At 26.5% G+C, this 20,039-nt stretch overlaps 2 protein-coding genes across 2 annotated transcripts in view; one reads left to right on the top strand and one right to left on the bottom strand.

The window, feature by feature from the left end:
• Positions 1–1,272: 1,272 nt before the first annotated feature.
• On the top strand, positions 1,273–11,666 carry LOC113548052 (serine/threonine-protein kinase pelle-like). Its single transcript, XM_026948706.1, has 12 exons — positions 1,273–1,798; positions 1,897–2,082; positions 2,147–2,232; positions 2,310–2,603; positions 3,168–3,359; positions 3,882–3,997; positions 4,905–5,094; positions 5,709–5,771; positions 5,891–6,086; positions 6,154–6,254; positions 10,513–10,803; positions 11,458–11,666. Exons 1-12 carry the CDS (start codon positions 1,690–1,692, stop codon positions 11,545–11,547), a joined length of 1,914 nt encoding a protein of 637 aa, XP_026804507.1. The 5' UTR covers positions 1,273–1,689; the 3' UTR covers positions 11,548–11,666.
• A 714-nt stretch (positions 11,667–12,380) lies between these two features.
• Positions 12,381–20,039, bottom strand: part of LOC113549692 (bromodomain-containing protein 4-like) — a 28,922-nt gene continuing 21,263 nt past the window's right edge. Inside the window, exons 6-11 of the mRNA XM_026951103.1 lie at positions 14,609–15,000; positions 14,459–14,540; positions 14,227–14,388; positions 13,748–13,831; positions 13,488–13,668; positions 12,381–13,421 (exon numbers count right to left, since the gene is read on the bottom strand). Of these exons, the coding sequence (XP_026806904.1) occupies positions 12,605–13,421; positions 13,488–13,668; positions 13,748–13,831; positions 14,227–14,388; positions 14,459–14,540; positions 14,609–15,000 (1,718 nt within the window). The 3' untranslated portion in view covers positions 12,381–12,604. The remainder of the gene's footprint in view (positions 13,422–13,487; positions 13,669–13,747; positions 13,832–14,226; positions 14,389–14,458; positions 14,541–14,608; positions 15,001–20,039) is intronic.

Raw genomic sequence — 20,039 nt, 5'->3', positions numbered from 1 at the left:
ATAGTAGTTAAAACAAATATAATGTGGAACAAATATTTTGTGGCACAATTTGTAGTGATGATTTAAGATAATTAGTTAAATAATAATAATAAATATCTTAATAATTATTAAATCTATGGTAAGAAAAATTATGATGTTATCAAGTGCATTTTGATAAAAATTAAGAATGATGTAGACGATGCAGTGTCCCCCGCGTTCCCCTTAAAAATAAAAGTAGGGGTACGATAAAATTTCTAAAAAATTAGTTGGGGTACTCCGTCCCCCTGCGTCCCCCCACCCAAAACGAGCACTGCTGGGGTAGGTCAAAAGTAAAAATTTTTAATAGGTAGTTTTCAAAAGAGTTATCCAAAAATGTAACAGAAAAACGGGAATTTTTATGAGCATATGAAATTTAATCTTTTACAATTTAAGTAGTCCCCCTAGGCCCTAATTATTTTTCGCAACAAGAGCCTTTAAAACGTGTACGTACCTAATTGCAGCACTGGTTATGAATTCTCGAGATTACAAAATAAATTATTAATAAAATAAGTATATTTTATACTTATTATACAGGTAAAAACAATAAAAATGTTAGTTATCCGTGCGAATAAATCACATTAATTATGGTCCAATGGACCTTAAAGACTATTGACTATTTAGTCTATTTAGTTTAGATATCTGTATAGTCTTCATACTGCTGAGTTCTAGGTATCTGCTATCTTCAATATAGTAAGTAATGAAGAGTTATAATTCAGATTAATTGTATTGTTGCAATTTATTATAATTAACATAGGTACATCGAATTTGTAAATTTACAGTATTTGCTTGCATGCTATATTATGCTATGGCCCAAGATTAACTATATAGTAACTACCTACATGGTAACATACTAACATTAATAACTAATAACTATACAACATAAAGTAGTATACTAATACAGTCCATAGTTAGTTAGTTCATCATGGTATATTGGTATGGCTGTTTAATGTCTATGAACGTCATAAACTACGTCATGTTACTGGTTACTACTATAGTCAGTTACTATTGTCTATAATATATATTCTGAAATCTACATTCGTGAACAGGTTATTGAGGGCTTAGGTATAAATTATAAATAGCACAGAACATAGTGCTCGCCAGACGCTACACTGCCAATGGTCACTGTCATAGAATACAGACTGGCGAGTGGCGAGTGGCGAGTGCCACGGTGCCACAGATCCACACGATTATTTTTATCACGAATGACAAACAACAGTCTATAATCCACAAATAAATTATTGATAAGAAAAAATTAATTTACCTTCATAAATATTAAATAGTAAATACTAAATACTACAAATACGCAGACGCGCAGTTAAAATATGTCGTACAAATCGCAAATTGCAGATATACTATTTATCTTAATATTTACTAAATTGATACCAGTTTGAATGCGTCAGCAGTCAAGAACGTTATAGTGTTCACTTAGCACCTACTTTTTTTATGACTACTTTTTGTAAACTCCACTTTATAATAGCTTAGTTACTAGTTAGTTTTTTTATCTAGGACTTATTATAAAATCACTTTTTTTTTAAAATTTTAAACTGTTTAAAGCATTTTAATGTATTTGAAAAATTTGAAAAATTTGTTCTTTAATTGCTTCTATTTGCTAATACATATCTAAGTTTTGTTTTACATTTTTAAACCTATTTTAGTGTAAAGTTTATAATAATGAGCAACTTAAACTTGAACAAAAAAACCTATATTTATGAATTGCCATATACCGAACGTAAGGAATTCTGCAATATAATTGACATGAATGATAAATGGGAAGAATTAGGTAACTAACCATTCAACTATATTTAAAAATACAATATATAGCTATTTATAAATAATAACTTACTATACCTATTATCATTACTTTATTCTTATTTGTAGGTGGAAAGTATATGAAAATTGACTGTGCAACATTATTTAAAATTAGCAAAGCTCCTATGCGAAATCATTCTTCTACCGATGAACTTTTAACATTATGGGGAGAACAAAATCATACAATATTAGAATTATTTACTATTTTGTATGAAATGCAGCACTACAGAGCAATGATTATACTTAAGCCATTTGGTATAAATAAAAATATTACAATTTAACACTTTTTTATGGTAAACTAATTTTTTTTTTTTTTTAGTCGATCATAAATACCATAAATTGATATACCAAGGTGATAAAAGCTATAGTAACCTAGTTAAGACAGAAACTGGCAATGATTTAAATGTAATAATTGTAGTCATATTGATACAATAAATAATTTTATTTCAACTTTTGCTTATTTCTATATTTTATTTTTATAGAATGAAGTTGGTAATCTTATAAAATTGAACACTGACAGCAATCAAAGAAGAGCAAATAATCTAGAACGTGAAGATTTAAATATATCAGGAAAAATAAATGAGCATATCTATTCTGATCCATCTGTAATGTTTTCCTCTGCTGAAGCATGTACACCTTTGATAACATACAATGAACTTGAACAAGCTACTAATTACTGGAATAAGGAAAATATTTTGGGAAAAGGAGGTTTTGGAGTAGTTTTTAAAGGCATATGGAAAAACACAGCAGTTGCTATTAAACGTCTTGAAGTTCAGGTTATTATACATTTAAATTGGGGTTTTATTTTATTTTACTTAAACTTAACAGACAGTTTTCGTATAATTTTTATGGGAAAAATCTTGTCACACTTCCATGATTTATTACCAATCTTAATATTCTATTGTGTAATAACTGGAATAACACCACACACAAGATAGTTTTACTTTACAACATATACATTAATTAATTATCGGTTAAAAATTAACATATTGTCGATAACAAAAATTGTCATTAGTGAATGGGAAAACAATGAACGCATTTGTTAATGATTGTCATCACTGAGCCAAAAAAATAATTTTAAATTATATATTGTCAAATGTCAATTAATTTATTATTAATTGTTATTTATGTTATTTATCAAAAAAATATTTTTTTTTTTAGTAAAATTTATATCTAATAAAATACAAACTGTTAATTTAAGTTATTAAAGTTTAATTCTAAGATTATGAGTTATTCCAAAATATATTATTAGGAAGCCAACAGAATTTATGGTAACCCTAAATTAAATATAAATTTTAAGGTAGAAAATATTAAGAAAATAATAGGACATATATTTTTAGAAAGGAGCAGAACAACAATTTAATATTTTAGAAGCTCAAAGACAACAATCTTTAAGAGAACTGAAGTATTTAAATTCTTGCAGACATGATAATATTTTATCTCTATATGGATTTAGCATTGGTGGCGAAAAACCATGTTTAGTGTATCAATATATGATCAATGGTTCTCTTGAAGATCGATTACAATGTCGAGTAAGTTTACAAATATTTATTGTAATATAATAATTTTGAACTCGATATAAGCTGTAGACTTTTAAATTAAAATCTAATATATACTTTGAAAATTTTAATTATGCTAAAGGACTATATTATAAACTATTTAAATCTCTTATGTCATTTAAGGAGCGTTGACAAAACTAGTGTTAAAAACTTATTTTCTTCAAATGTAACAAAAGTATCGAATGAATATCAAAATATACTTTTTCATTTTTATACAGATACACAAAAATAAATTACTATATGATAGAAAACTAATAATAACTATAAAAATATGACACAAATTCATTGTAATCTAAAAAAAAAAAATAATGCATATTATTATTACTTGTTTAATTTTTTTAATATAATCATATTATTTTAAGTCTCTTGAAGATTAATTTTAAGATTAAACTATAAGTAACAACTTAGAAAAAGAAAAAAAGTGCATTAAAAATTTAAAAATGTTTTTAATAATTAATTGTATGTATTTTTTAATTATTAGTTTATGGTTTTTAGCAAGGAACTAAACCTTTAACATGGTATATTCGTTTTAAAATTGCAACAGGATCTGCTAGAGGACTGCAATTTTTACATGGAATGGATAAACCTTTAATCCACGGAGATATTAAAAGGTACTTTAGAATTGTTTAAAGTTATTTAATTGTAATGGAAATAGTTCTCACATATTCAAATGTCAAATGTTTGAAAACTACCTACTCAAATAGTTATGTGTCATTTCAACAAATATTTAAAACAGTGGTATGGTGAATTTGAGATGTTTCGGAAGCAATAATCCAATATCCTCCCAAATTATCCATCCAAAACTTGATAAAGGCATTTACTTTTTTTTAAATTACGTATCGTATTAGATTTTAATTGATATTAATTTATGATATGATAGTTATTACCCATCCTATCAAATTATCCATGTGGGCTCATAGCAATGATTCAAATCATAAAAGATTTTTTTTGATTTTGAGTGGTGATAATTGTATTGGTTATACCATGATGTGTGTGTGTGTGTATGTTTTTTTTCATTATCATCATCTTTAATACAATAAAAATGCTACAAATAAAATATTGTTAAAAATGTATCTTGCTATTTATTTTGTGTTTGATTAATTACTAATTTTTATAAAATAAATGATGATATTAGTTTGATTACTTCTATTTAAAATTATTATGTATAGTGTGCTTAAACTGAAAAATAATCAATTAATTAGTTTCAGCTATATTATAATATTATAATTTTTTAATTAACTAAAAATCTCAGTTATTACAATGAATATTCTAGTTTAATAATTAAATTTAATTTAAATTAAGCTTATTAGTTATAAATAAGTATATAGTATACATATAGTAGTAATAAGTTAAAAATAAATAAATTTATAGTCAGAATTAATACTTCAATCTTTATTATTATTATCAATTATTTTTAATAATTTAAAAAAATTTCAAACACCTGATTATAATCAATTTAGTAGATGTACTCCATAAGTCCCCACCTAGCTTATATAATTATAATTCTGTTATTATTAGTGCAAATATTCTTTTGGATCCATATTTTGAACCTCGTATTGGTGATTTTGGATTGGCTCGTGAAGGACCTCTTCAAGAATATACTCATGTAAAAGTTAGCCATGTCCATGGAACAAGGCCCTATCTACCGGATGAATTTTTAAGAGGCAAAAAGTTTTCCACTAAAGTTGATACTTATAGTTTTGGTGTAGTATGTATCTTATATTATTATACTTATTATGTAAGTGTAATGGTCAGATTGATGAATTTATGTTTTCTTGTACATTTATAAAAATTTAAAATCATGGGACCCAAATATTTTATTTTTTTAAATAAGTAAAATATATCAAAATATGTCAATATGATGAACATGACTGAGTAAATTACTCAAAATTAATTAAAATATTATTTCCTTATAATTTTTTTTTAGTTATTAGTTTATTTTGTAATAATGAATAATTTATAAACATATATGGTACTAATTAGTACTTAGGATATTATGTATCCATATTACTATTTAGTATATGGCTAAATTAAAACAATATTTTTATGAAAATCATTATTTAACTTACTCACTATATAACGAGCTATTTTAAGTTATTATTCTATCTTCTCACTGTTAATTTTTTGTTTTATTTACTAAATCTGCCCTTTCTATATAATATATTTTACATGATGTATACATTTTTAAAATTACATATTTTCCTAACTAAATAATACATTACTGATACAATAATTGACATTTAACTTTATTTTATAGCATTAAATGTAATGACTTTTTATAATTTATTTCATTAATTATGTTAGTTATGAAATTTAATTTAGGTACTTTTTGAAATTGCTACAGGACAAAGAGCATATGACAGTTTAAGAAATCATAAATTTTTAGTAAGTTTTCAAAGAAATTAACTCATTATAACAACTAATATTATTACTCTGATTGATGTTTTGATAATAATAGTAATCATTATAAATGTACCTATAACTTTTATTATTCAATTTTATAGAAAGACCATGTTGAAAATAATGATTGTCCAATTTCTGATATGGCTGATGTGAAAGCAGGACCAGATGAAAATAATGTTTATCTTTCACTCATGACTATTGGTAAAGATTGCGTTAGTTATAAAGCAAAAGATCGTCCTGAAATGGAACAAGTATTAAGGAAATTAGATTGTGTTATGTTACAAGAAAAACATCAATGTAAATATATAGACAATCATACAAAAATAAATTATCATTTACATAATATTTTAATTATAATTTAAAGCTACTATCAGACATAGTTATTTACCAACATTTCAATACGAGATGCAAATGAGAAAACTTTCAACTCCATCTGGATCTTACCATCCACAACCGTGGCTATTTGTAAATTTTTATTATCTAGTATTCAATAACTATTTGCATGTTTTAAAATTAACATGGACGATGGGTTACTAAAAATAATTATTTAAACTACTTCCAAAAAAAAAATATTAATTTAGTATATAGCATCCTAATATAAGACAATAATATGGTTAATAATTAATGGAATTAATTTTCAAATATGGCTGTGTTGTGTGGGATCCTCACGCAACCAATGATTCCAGGCAACTTGAATGAGTACAGAATAAATTTTTGTGTTTCGTCAGCTTTTTACTTAATAAACCCTGTCCGCCTCATGATTATAGTATAGTGGCAAGTAAATTAAACCTTTCAACCCTATCTGAACATAGACACTCTGCAGGCATTAAATTCATAAGGGGTACATAACCTCGATGGTACTATTGAGTGCTCAGAACTTTTGTCATTCATATCATTCAAGGTACATCAGAGATTAGATCCAATATAATAAAAATAAAATTAAGTATTTGTTCCCATTCAAATGTACTTTAATTTAACTTTTTTTTTAAATTTAAAATTTATATTTAGAATAAAATTTTTTCAAATATACAAAAACCCTAAAAAAACAAAAATTGCAACAAATTATTTCACGGTTTTGTTTCAGAAAGTTTGGTCTGTAATATTGGTTAAAGACAGCAAATTTATTGATTATTTTTTTAAACAAATATTCTTGAATTTCTTTAAAATTGTTTGATTATATATATACCTTACACTTAAAAACCACTAAATAGATCATTAATTAATTATATCCAATCATAATAATTATTTTATTTTCTGTGACCAGTGTTAATTTCAGATCTTCTATCCTGGGTGGGGAAGAGTTATTGTAATTTTTCGAGGAGGTATGCCATAAGAGTAAATAATAAAGGAAATTAAAAATATCGTATACATTTTTCTCTAGTTGTAGGGGGTATTACCCCCCCTCCACCTGTCACTCCGCTGAAATAAACACTGTCTGTAACCAATTCAACTATATATAATATACTAAGAAATATTCGATTTTTGTTTGCCGAAAAAATCCATGTGGAAGAGGTAAGACTGTCAGTTCATATTTAAAATGAAAATTTTTTAAAATAATTTATTAGTACCTATACTTTTATATTGTGGTACTAAGGTACCATAAAAATTAAAAGTATCTAGGCATCATAGTTTTATCTGTATCTTTACATTTATTAGGATATCTTTTTATTGTGATGTAAATTAATAATAAATCATAATAATAACTTAATAACGTCAAATTTAATCCATCCACCCTTAAAATAATATTGATTAATGAATATGCCTATACTTCAAGACTTCAAGTTGTTAATAGTTTTAGAATATATATAGAAGTAACAAATAGCGTCAATCTGGGGAACGCATCGCTCCGCACAAAAATAAACATTTAGAAATGAAATTTAAACTAAAAAAATGTTGAACTGTGGAAGAGTAAGTTATTATCTCTATTAAAATTATTCTACACACCCGGCGAAAAAATTCTGCGTGTATGCTTAGGTAAGGTATATGCACAAACTACAAATGTCGTTCCAACATAAAATACGGATAGACCTAATTATTTAACTATAAGTCAACTAATATAATTATTCGTGTTTTAGTTATTTTATTCTAGGTATACTCCAAAAATTCTAAGTTAAAAAATTTGAATTATTGGATTTAGATTATTTTTTAAAAAATCTTTACTTTAAATATATTGCTTAATTTTTGAATAGTAGGTATGTAGCTAGCAACTGTTGAAGTATAGTATACCCGATTGACTCTACCTTTTTTCGGGCAGAGACCAATTGCACCTACGACCAAACAGTCCTAACACAAAATTTTTATTTAGGGTCAGTATACCAATTGCGCTTGTATAACACATACTAAAATGATTTTTATAACAGTATCCGACATTTTATGAAACGAATTATAGTGTAATGTAACTGGTATTTAATTTTGAATAATTAGATAACTTGTAAAATTCGAAAAAAAATATTTATTCTATTATATTATGTATTAATACTCAAAAAAAAAAAAAAAAATCGGTTAGTGTTTTAATTTATTATTTAATAATTATTATAAATAACTAATATATTTTCCTTAGGTATTGTAAAATGTTTTGAGATCAATTAGCTTACCGACTCTAAAATGTATACACAATATAGAGCGCAATTGGTAAACTGTTTTTTTTTCGTAATAGTATGTTCTAATGCATTAAAATCTAACCTTAACCATGGTCCTTATCATACGTGCATTTTGAGGGGTGACTGGTTGTGCTTAGCACCACAAAATTTTGAAATTAACACCAGCAAATTGTTTCATTTTAATTTAGATTTTAATTGTAACAAGTATCCATAATCTCAAAATAACATTATAAAAAAAGATAGAAGAGCTTCAGCATCACCCTCAGTTTTTTCATTGAAATGCGCCCCTGGTCCTTATTATCCTTATCTGGTAATAGATTCTGACGAAATCTCAACATCGTTTAACTGTTCGCATGTCTGTTAATATCTAACTGATTGTCTTTTGTCGTGGCTACCCTTTTCCTCGGCGTGCAGTGTCGCGACCCTTGGGCCGTGATCTAACACTAATAATTAATTCAAAACAACAAAATATAACATTACATATTATGTATATATAGTCTCGTTGCGGGAGCTTTGTGCTTGTGTTTATCCCCTTAGAGGACTGAAGCGTGATTCTCCGTCGAAATTCATTTTCAATTCGGTGCCGATAATAGTAAATCTGTAAAAGTAATAAGTATCGATACTGATTTCTCTTAAGTCATAATTGATTAAGGACCGTAAATCGTGACGTAATCGCATTGATTGAATTTTTAATCCACATTCTTTACCTGTATTTATTAGTCTATTGAATATGTAGATTTTAAGTCTTGTTTAATACGCCGGTATCGTTGCGCAGGCTCCCGCCTACTCTGTTTCTTATTAGTCACCTTGTCCTGACTATTATGATTGGTTACTGCATCCGATTGGAGACCTCAACACTGCCGCTCAAATACCGTTCCGTGCGGTTCATTCTTTCATTTAATTGGTTTGTTATTTTTTATCCCGTGATTCTGCCTAATAGTTTTCTTGTATAGCAATTATTAATTTTATTAGCTAACAACCTCACGGGTTATACCAGGAATCCTATAACATCTTGTTGTTTTTTTTCGACAAACATCAATTTTAATGTCACGTAAATGATGTATGGAAACATGTTTTAATCAATTTTGTTAGGTACCTATCTATACATTAATATTATTTATTTTAATTATTAGTAGGTACATTTTATAATGATATAATCCACCAGTAAGTACTGAATGTATCAGTCAACCAGTCACCCACAGTTAACACTTCTTTTTTATAGGAATGTCAAATGTCAATCGATATTTTTTATTTGATACATATCCCTTCTTGTTGTGTGCGACACTACAGTAGTACAGTCTACAAGTAGGTAAATAGGTATCTACTTACCAAAAAAATAATAAAATAATATAAGTAAGAATAATATGCTGATCGCATAATGCGTTCTGTACCTATCGCATCGTAAATGGAATATCCTTTCAGTTAAATGCCATTATCATTGATCAAAATTAGAAATGAATAAATTGTAATACTTAAACTTATTCTCGATTAATTCTGTATGTAGATACTAGATAATACTTAAATAAAGTTTGTAGAAACTAATTATTTAATTAATATAGTCTACAGAGTAGATATTCTGTACAGAGGTCAGGGACTTATTTATAGTAATTTAGAAAATGTTTAGTAGGATCTGTGTATTCATTATAGTATTATAGAAGATAAAATAAATGCCAGTGCTGTAGAGTCAGGCCCAAGCCCCCCCCCCCCCGGAAATGTTAGAAAATAATTTTATTAATTTAATTACAGTTTGTGGTGATTAAGCAACGCCGCTTTTTATTACACTTACTTGATCTTGATTTGATAATATGTATAATTATATAAATTATATTGTGAGAAATACAGTGCAAATTAAATTTTTTGTACCTATTTAACTATATCGTAATATATCGTAAACCATTAATAATATTTTGTTTTTATATTCTGTTGACTTTTTCCTATTAATAACTCACAAGTCACTCGTCACTCTATCTCACTATGGCAACGTTACTTATTCCATTTCAATAGTTTTTCAAATATACTTGCTATATCTACCTACTCTACAAATGTTACCATACTCAATGTGGAACGTCTAATCTCTTCTTTAATATATTTAAAATAATTATAATTTGTGTTTGTTATTTTAGAGTCCTGTTCCAAGTAATCAATTGTTAAAACCAAATACATCACCTGTACCTCATTTTGGAGCGTTAACTGTTCCTGATCAAATCGAAGGTGTAGTCGTGCCTCAAATAGAAATAAAGAACAACTGTTTAAAAGTAACAAGTAATCCAACTTCTACAAGATCTACTAATGCCTCGCCATCCATTAATGAATCACTTTCTGACAGTCAGTTGACTAATAATAATAATCAGGATTCCACTAATACACCTCAATTTGTTGAATCTAAACTTCAAACAAGTGTTGAAAAAAAAAATGTAAGTATAAAAATATTTATGAACTGTTTTAAATATTGGAATACCAACATTATATCTATTGCTATTCGTGGTAATATAATTAATCTTCACTTTAAATTTAAAATAAAAAATAATTGTTATTAAATCTAAAATTTCCAGGCGCTAAACTATATTTACACCTACATTATTATTGATTATAATTTTTAATAATTATATTATATGGAAATATTTTTTCCAATTTTGATTAATATTATTTCAATACATTTAACTTTTTTTTATGAATGTTAAATTATGTAATTAAACATCCTTTGGTTTGTTTGGTTTAGTAAAATGTATCTATCTGATTGTTATGCAGTTTTAAAGGCCTGAACAGTGATTATTTATTAGTTATAACTAGTGGGGGGGGGGAATGCCCAAACAATTTTAGGTGGGTGGGTGAGTAAGTAATTTTGTTAGATGGTGTAAATATTTTTATATTTATCATTATTGAATAAGTATCATGTTGAATTTAGTTCTATGTGATAAATTAGCATCAATGTATCATATATTATGTTTAAGTTGTTGGATAGCTTTAATATTTACCCTTATAAATAAAATGTTTGTGATGCCACTGTCCACATAGATGCATTATTAGGTCACTACTTTAAACAAATATTTAAAAAAAATATGTTCTAGAGTGCTTGGAATAATTCGATTCCTGGGGAATGTGATGAATTACCATTGATATCAGAACTGCGATTACAATCTAATCAAAACTCTGTATGATAAATAATACATTTCATGTTTAATTTTTAATTTTATGATGTTGAATTTTTATATTTAATTCTTATAATCTAAGACATTAGACAGTTTTATTAAGTCAATATTTAATAATAAGTAATTATTAATTAAATATTTTTATTACCATTATATGTAATTGTTAATTGTTATACAAACTTTTATTTTATTTTAATACAAATATTGATATATTTCTAACAAAAACTAAATAAAAAAATTGTTTTTTTTTTTTTAAATGAATATAGTATGTCTGTTCTTATTTCAGTTGTTTTTTTTTTAATCAATAATTATACTTTTTACACCAGCATATGTTATTTCTATCCAACAAGCATGTAATTAGTAAACTGCAAATGTATTAAAGTTTGAATTAAATTTTTTAGTTTTTAAGCTAATTCAAGAATGTAAAATATTGCAATTTGTTAAAAGAACAGTTCACTTAAACTTCACTAAACATGAACTGCTTAATAATACAGGCTTTTTTTATTTTAAATAAATGGTTTTATGATCTACGCAGTTTTAGTTATTAAATAATTGGATCAACTGAATAAAAAAAAATTGTATTATTATAAAATTATTTTTATCTTTTGTACTAGACATCAATGACATAATATACAAAATGTAAATGGGTGTTAGACAATACAATTAAACAGAAATAAAATTTACTTAAAACAAGTAATAGTGATGAACTAGTAAATGTCATAATGTTAAGATTTTGTTTTTAATAATAACTAGATTAATTCCATTCGTCTAAAATCTAATATCTTAATAATTATTACTTTTTTAGTACAACTATAATATTTTACAATAAAAAAATCAAGCCACTAATAATAACTTTATCTTGAAATAAAATGTATTTAACAATTATTTGGTTTTAACAAAATGTGTACAATTATACATAATATTTATAATTATATATACAATATCGCTTGTCATTAAGTATCAAGAATAAAGGGTGAGAGAACTACTACTACATATCTTAAATGTTATTCAGTCTTATTTCATGACAAAAAAATAATAATAATAATAATAAAATGTACTGATTACATTAACATTTTGAATGTAGAAAGGCACAGTTTGAAGTTTTACAAAAACCTTGTTTCGCATAATATTTACATAAGCGGCCACCTACTCTTCCGTTGCCTGGATGACCACCTCTCCGATTGTAAGGACCTCCTCTATTACCTCGTTGATTATTACGGTTCATTTTGCCTCGATACGAGTCATAGTTACCACCCCTAGGGTTGTCCCATCTAGTGTGACCACGGCCGCCACCACCTCTTTCAAAATGTGGTGGTCCGTTGTTAGGAGGAGGTTGCTGTTGGCCCCAATGTTGATCATGTTGCATTGGAGGTCCAGGTGGACCCATCCATTGGTCTTCTTGAACAGGTGGTGGATGATGTTGTTGCTGTTGCTGTTGCTGTTGCTGTTGTTGTTGTTGTTGCTGTTGTAGTGGTGGTGGTTGCTGTTGCAGTGGTAAGGGCTGAGGCTGTTGTTGCATCTGATCGCCCATAAACATCTGATTATTCATCATCATCTGGTTAGGAGGAATGTACATATTGTTTGCCGGAGGACCCATTCCCATCATATTTTCAGGTGGCATACCCCAATTCATTTGGTTACCCCCGAACACTGGAAACTGAGGTTGTGGCATCATCATATTGGGCATTGGCATCATATTGTTCATTCCAATAGGAAATTCTACAACGGGAGGTTGATCACCTTTAGATTCTGGCCAAGAAATGCTTACATAGTTGTATATAGGAGCAGTATCCCCTGACATATCTTCTAAAGGAATGTTTAATGGTTCAGAGTATGGTACGATTATTTCCATTTGATCAGGTTCTTCTGGTGAATCCGGTATCCTGTATAATACAATTAGGTTAATAATAAATTATTATAGTAATTTAAAATTGACATACTACACTTACATATTTCTAGTAAAGTAAATAGCTTGCAAAACTGATTGTTCTCTAAGGGTCTGTTTCTTTTTTTCTTGACTACCACTGCCAGGTTCTATTTTTTCTTTACCAGGCTCTTCTGGTAAGTCAACTAACAAGCTATTGTCTAAATACCTCCAAGGAGTCTTTGATTCCATATTATCAGCAGCATCTAAAATATATATATATATTAGTATTACTGTTTCTATATTTTAAAAGGTATAATTTATTTTTTAATTTGACTATCTTACTTAATTTCCGAACAGCAATGAAATTTTGTCTTTCAATATCTCGTTCATGCATTTCCATAGCTTTAAAGTTTTTTGTTACATTTACTAAAAAAATCACAAGTATAATAGATTAATTATTAATATATATACATAATTATTTAAGTGAATATTTGAGGGAAAAACATTTAGTTAAATTTAACCAGCATCAGACATTGAAAGTGAACATAAAACAAATCTACTTTAAAATGAAGTCAAAGGTATAGATATTATTAATTGTACCTAAATATGCGTATACAGGTAGAATAATGGTAATGATAATAGTACGCCGTATACACGTATTGATTTTAATAAGATTTGGTTTAATTTAGTATAGAAGTATGCAATGTGCATCAATATTCAATACAAATACTCATAAATAAGTAAAAATTTATCGAAGTATTTTATGGAACTATACAGGAACATGATAACATTCAAATATAAAATAATTTCTATATAGGTACCTCTTTCGGTTTCGTCGTGTTCAAAATAAGAAACTTTCACCAAATCGCTTTCTTGTTTCCACGAAACCGATTTCTTTGACGATTTATTTCTGACGTACACCAGAACACTTCGCATACCGCTTTTCTTGTCGTTGCAATTATTCGTAGTTGATTCGCCAATAGCTTTAAATACATTAAATATTATATGATAACATGTAAATTTATTAAATAAATAATAAATAATAATACTCACGACTTTTGACTAGGACTTTTTCTTCGGGTTCATCAGTATTGAGTGACTCGTTTGTAGAATCCAGTAAAGTGTCTCGATAAAACTAAACAAAATTATGCACAATTATAACATCGAAGATATATTATTAGTTGTTGATTCTTATATATATACCTTAAGTTGTGGTGGCTTTTCAACTATCGGTTCAACATTTAACTCTGCTTCTGGATCGAGGGTTACATCATCAGAAGTATTATTTTCTACCGATAACGGTACGTAATCTGAAGGCGTAATCGATTCTGAAAATGACAGAGACTCGTTGGCGTTCGTCAAGGGTTGTGGTAAAACTAAAGAATCCAAATCCAACGTTGATGGCGAATGTACTGGAGATCTTGGTGGCGATGGTAAGTCAGACTTCACAGGCGACAGCGGGATAGCCGACGGGGGAGAGTCTTGGTTTTTTTTAATAGCATCAGGTTTAGGTTTTCGTTTTTTTGTGACTTTTGGAGCAGAGTTAAGGACATTCAACATTGCATCCATAAACAAACCGCTCTCTTTAATTTTAGCTAAAAATAAAATAAAACAAATCATACATTAATTACTATAAAAAAAAGAATCTTATTGACGTATTCATATTACATATTATCAAATAAAAAATTGGTTGATTCGTAGTATGGGACAATATTTATAATTAATTAAATTCTTGTTATATTCTTATATTTATATTATATAGTGTTGAATTCGTTGGCAGCCACAATAGAACTACACTCTGTTCAAGTTAAGAAACATAATCGACGGTCACCAGTTTTCCTCAGGCAACACTTGTTTGTTATCCCCACCGAGTTACAATTTATATACCTGCCGTATAATTTAGTCACGCCCACGCCCATTAATTGTCTGCTGAATATATTTCTTAGCTTGAACAGAGTATAAGTCTATTTATAAATCATGGTTCGTTGCTTCTCAGTTAGTTTTTAATTAAAAAATGTAAAACAAAGAGGTAAGTATAACAGTTTGTAATCGTTTTTGAGTAGGTACAGTGAAAATAATAAAATCCGAGCATAACTATATGCAAAAAGACACTTGATTGATCCGTCTCAAATAGACGATTAGTATGTTAGTATTGATATGTTGTAAAGTTTTGGATTTTCTTTTTAAATTAAAAAAACTACCATTATACATATTCAATACATTAACAAAATTGAATAGGAGAAATGTGTTGATGGGAAAAAAAAAACAAAATATAATATTTAAGTATAAGATTCTTTATTCACGCAATTTATAATAATATGTAAACAATATTTTTAAACTAAATAAACCATATATAACTTTTTTTTATATTTTCATTATGCCATGATTTAATTATCGGTGATGAAACAAATTAAATTAGTATAGGTAACTTATAGGTACAGCTATATAACAATTAAAATACGTTTCCATAAATTGTTATAACGATGAACTATTTGTAAATGAGTAATTTATATGTACCTAAATACTATATATTATGATTATGTTATCTTTAACCATCGTTAAAAAAGGATATACCAACATATTATTTAACGAACCTACTTATAACATAATACAAAATCAACGGAGTCAAATATATTAGACAAATCTGTAATTTATTAAAAAATAATTATCAACATCTAAATAATATATAAAAATTATACATCATTAATTGGTAACCAGATATGATTTTTCAACGTTTTACCAAATTACCTACATATTTGTTTTTGTTTATTTCGAATATACGATAAAAATATACAAAACTATTAAAACCAAAAATTAAAAAAAAAAAAAAACAGGCCAATAAAATATACACGATTCAGGCAAGCATGTAAACATTCATCATCTCAAAAAAAGATATTTAAAAGTTTAAGGAAATTGAAATAAAAATTTTTTTTCATGATTTGAATTAATTATAAAACAAAAATTATGTTTAAGTTTTTAAATAGGTAACATCATACATTTTTAATTATCAATTCCTCTAAGCGGCTAAGTATAATGTTTTTCTGCAAACTTCAATTATATATAAAAAAAAATAATAGTATTTCAAACGACCGACTATCTATTCAACTGATTTTAATAAGAAGTAAAATTAAGATGAGCGGATAAGTAGACCAATATTTTTTGGGATAGGAATCTGATGACTATCAATACAAGTTATAAATGTTTGCCGTTATTAAAAAAAAAAAATATATATAGTTACAAGACTAAAAAAAATATTTCTAAAAATGTTAATAGTTTTAGACTACTATGATGAGTACTGAGTATTAAAAATAAAACTAATAAAATAATTGTTTTGTATAAAAAGATTATTCCCGTCTAAATTATTGTCTAGTACCAGTAGTACCCATATAAGAACATAAAGGACATGATCGAGATCTTTCTATATACAGATATTTTTCACGTTTCACAAGATTATCCATAATTTTAAGTGACTATATCTTAATCTTTTGGCACATGTGTATATAATTTGGAGCTTTGAGTAGTCCCCGGGAAAGTTTTCATACCCAAGTATAATGGGCTAAAGAGTTGAGCCTTTCTATTTTAGCGGTTCAATATGATTACAGTAATAAGTTTGTAATTGATATGAGGTAAATACTTGGCGACTAATGTGGGACATCATTGCGTGAAAATAATATATTATCTGAATAAATTACTCATAAGTATGTATATTTTAAATGTGCACAAAAATGGTTTCCAAACTGAGAAATCCAAGAAAGACCCTCTTAGTATAACTCCCTACTTCCGGTTTATGCTGATGCTGATACAGTTTGAGATTATTATTTATTTCACCGGAAGAATATATTTTTAACCCCAATTATTCAATATCCCATTCACCTATTCATCACATTTTGTTTTTCATGCAAACGCATTGATAAATAATTTATTACCTTTCATTTATTTTTCAATTAACACTTAATTTTATTTTTTTAACTAATATTCACATTTCACACCAATACTTAATTGTTGTATCACAAATCGTTATTTTATACTTAAATATTATTATTTAATCAATTTATCAAATTGCAACGCTAAAAAAGTTATGCAGGCTTCATGTTAACTTTTTTTATTATTATTATACTAAGTTCTGGTATTACATATTTAAACTTTGGATATCAAAAGAAAATTATTTTTTAATTATAAAATGTTCGCGATTTGGAACAGTTTCTTAACATTTTTGAATTTCAAATACGCTTATAAAAAAATATGGTGACTTAGTATACCTATCAAGTGAAAGAAAGCAACCACAAGTTTTTTTAAGCGTCACTCGAACATTACCACAGTAATTCCCACTATAGCAAGTTGTCACGTGAGACCACTCAGAATCGGGATTCTAAATATTTTCGATATTTTTAAATTTGTCAACATTAATCGTAAAATGATTAGAAATTGTCATATTTCTTAAAAAAAAAGCCAAAATATTTTGAAAGTTATGTACAAATATCTAGAGGATGCTAACATGAATAATTGAGTGAATATTTCAATTTTTATCATTTATTTCTTATTAAACTATAACGAGACAACAAAAAACTATTTTCATTTAATTATAATAAATATTGCCTAACCTAACCCAGCGAATTATTTTTTATCAACATTTATAATAAAAAAACTAAAAACAACTGAACATTTTACATGCCAATAGCTCAAAAATATTTGAAATATTTTGAAAATTATATCCTAAAAAACGATAATATAAACATTTATTGAAATTTACTGCGATTATTCTTTCTTGTTTTAGTAACTAAAAAAACAAAATTTTTAAATTTTTTTTGAAAATCAAAGAATTTTAATCACAACTTATCATGTACTTATGCACAAAAAAAAACTCATCATATTCCTTTTAAAATCTAAACCATATCAAATGTCTATTAATATAATAAAAGATCTAATAATAAAGAAATTAAGAAGAGATATGTGTAACATGAAAATGATATATCTAGTACTTAAATGATAATATATTTGATGAAAAATTGAATTCTACGGTTATCTATTCTTTAATAAAAACAAAATAGATTTTGTCAACAACTGATTTTGCGTAATTACTCATTACTGTATTTTCTGTCGGTTATTTACTAAGATTTTCGACATAAAATACCATCTAGATTAATTCTTTAATTTACTACCAGATACCAGCTTCAAAATTAAGTATTGATGTGTAGGTACTGCTTCAAATGGTAATGATGACTAATAACAAAAAAAAATGCATATATATATACAATCAAAACACGATTACCGTTTCACTCAGAATCTTAAAGAAATAATAAAAATGTTAACTACGGTGAAACGTCTAATAAATACCGGACAACCTCGTTCGCTAAAATTTTGTGCACTATTTGGAGGTGTCCAGATTTTAGAGGGAGAAATACATTATTAGAGAAATAAAAAATTGATTTATTAATTTAAAGTTATTTATACATAGGTATATAATAAATTTATTTTTATGTATTTTTAAAAATGCGACGGTAAAAAGATAAAAAAAAATTAAAATAACTAACATATTAAATAAGTCAGTTACTTTAGATGGTTTCGAATCTTTACGCGAAGTCATTTCGTGTGTTAATGCATTTTTTTATTCCATAAATTTACGATAGAAATGATTAAAATCAAAAGTTAAAATGCCATAAAAGTGTTCGTTATTTAGAGGTTTACCTATAGAAAAGTAGTGAAAATATCCCAGTTCCCCAAAAAATGTCCGCTTTTTAGAGGTGTTCGTTAAGAGAGGTTTCACTGTAATAGGTAATAAAAAATAAAATTAGTATTTTCAATTCATACACATTCTCGTGAGCATTTACCTATATTGCGATATCTCCTGAAATAATGAAAATATCATAATTATGTTTCATTTTGGTAAAAAAGTTAAAAAATATAATTTTTATTTAAAAAAAAAATCAAGCCATTGTGTTGTTTATCTTTCTCACAATAAAAGTAAATAAAAAAATTTCTTATAGCAACATTAATATTAGAAAGTGATAATTTAAATGCATAATTTTTTTTAGTCAAATTAGTCAGTTTTAATTTATTTTTAATTAAATGGTAGGTAATTAAAATTTAAAACTGGAACAAACACATCAATCACATTATTTAATATATTGTCACTTAATAATCGTACTAAATTATATCATTAAAATAGTAGAACGTATAGAAAACACTCCATATTTTTATATTTATTTTTTGCATCATATCAACATTTTTATTTAAAATTGTAAACCTAAATTAAGAACTTATAAAAATTGAAAATATCAGTATTATAATTCAACATTTAATTAATAACATAATTAATTTTTCAAGAAGAAATTATATTATGTGTCAAAAGAAGTTTAAGATTAATAAAATTTTAATCAATATCATATATTTTATATCAAACTTAATTTATCAAATTAAATATTTCTACGATATATCTGACACGGCATAAAAAGTATTTATATATATGCTTAATATTGGGCACTGTTCTTTTTCCTTAAAAGAAGCACATTTTTAAGAAAAACGTCTTGCATGTCAATTAATTATTAACCTAATGTTATACATGAAATGTACAAGTTATTTGTTTGACAACAAGGATTTAAGTTCACGGTGAGTATTAATTTACTTGATTATAAAA

This window comes from Rhopalosiphum maidis, chromosome 4, assembly GCF_003676215.2.
Source record: "Rhopalosiphum maidis isolate BTI-1 chromosome 4, ASM367621v3, whole genome shotgun sequence".
NCBI classification, from domain to species: Eukaryota; Metazoa; Arthropoda; class Insecta; order Hemiptera; family Aphididae; genus Rhopalosiphum; species Rhopalosiphum maidis.
The sequence above is the reverse complement of the archived record's forward strand: the minus strand, read 5'-3'. Positions and strand labels throughout refer to the sequence as shown.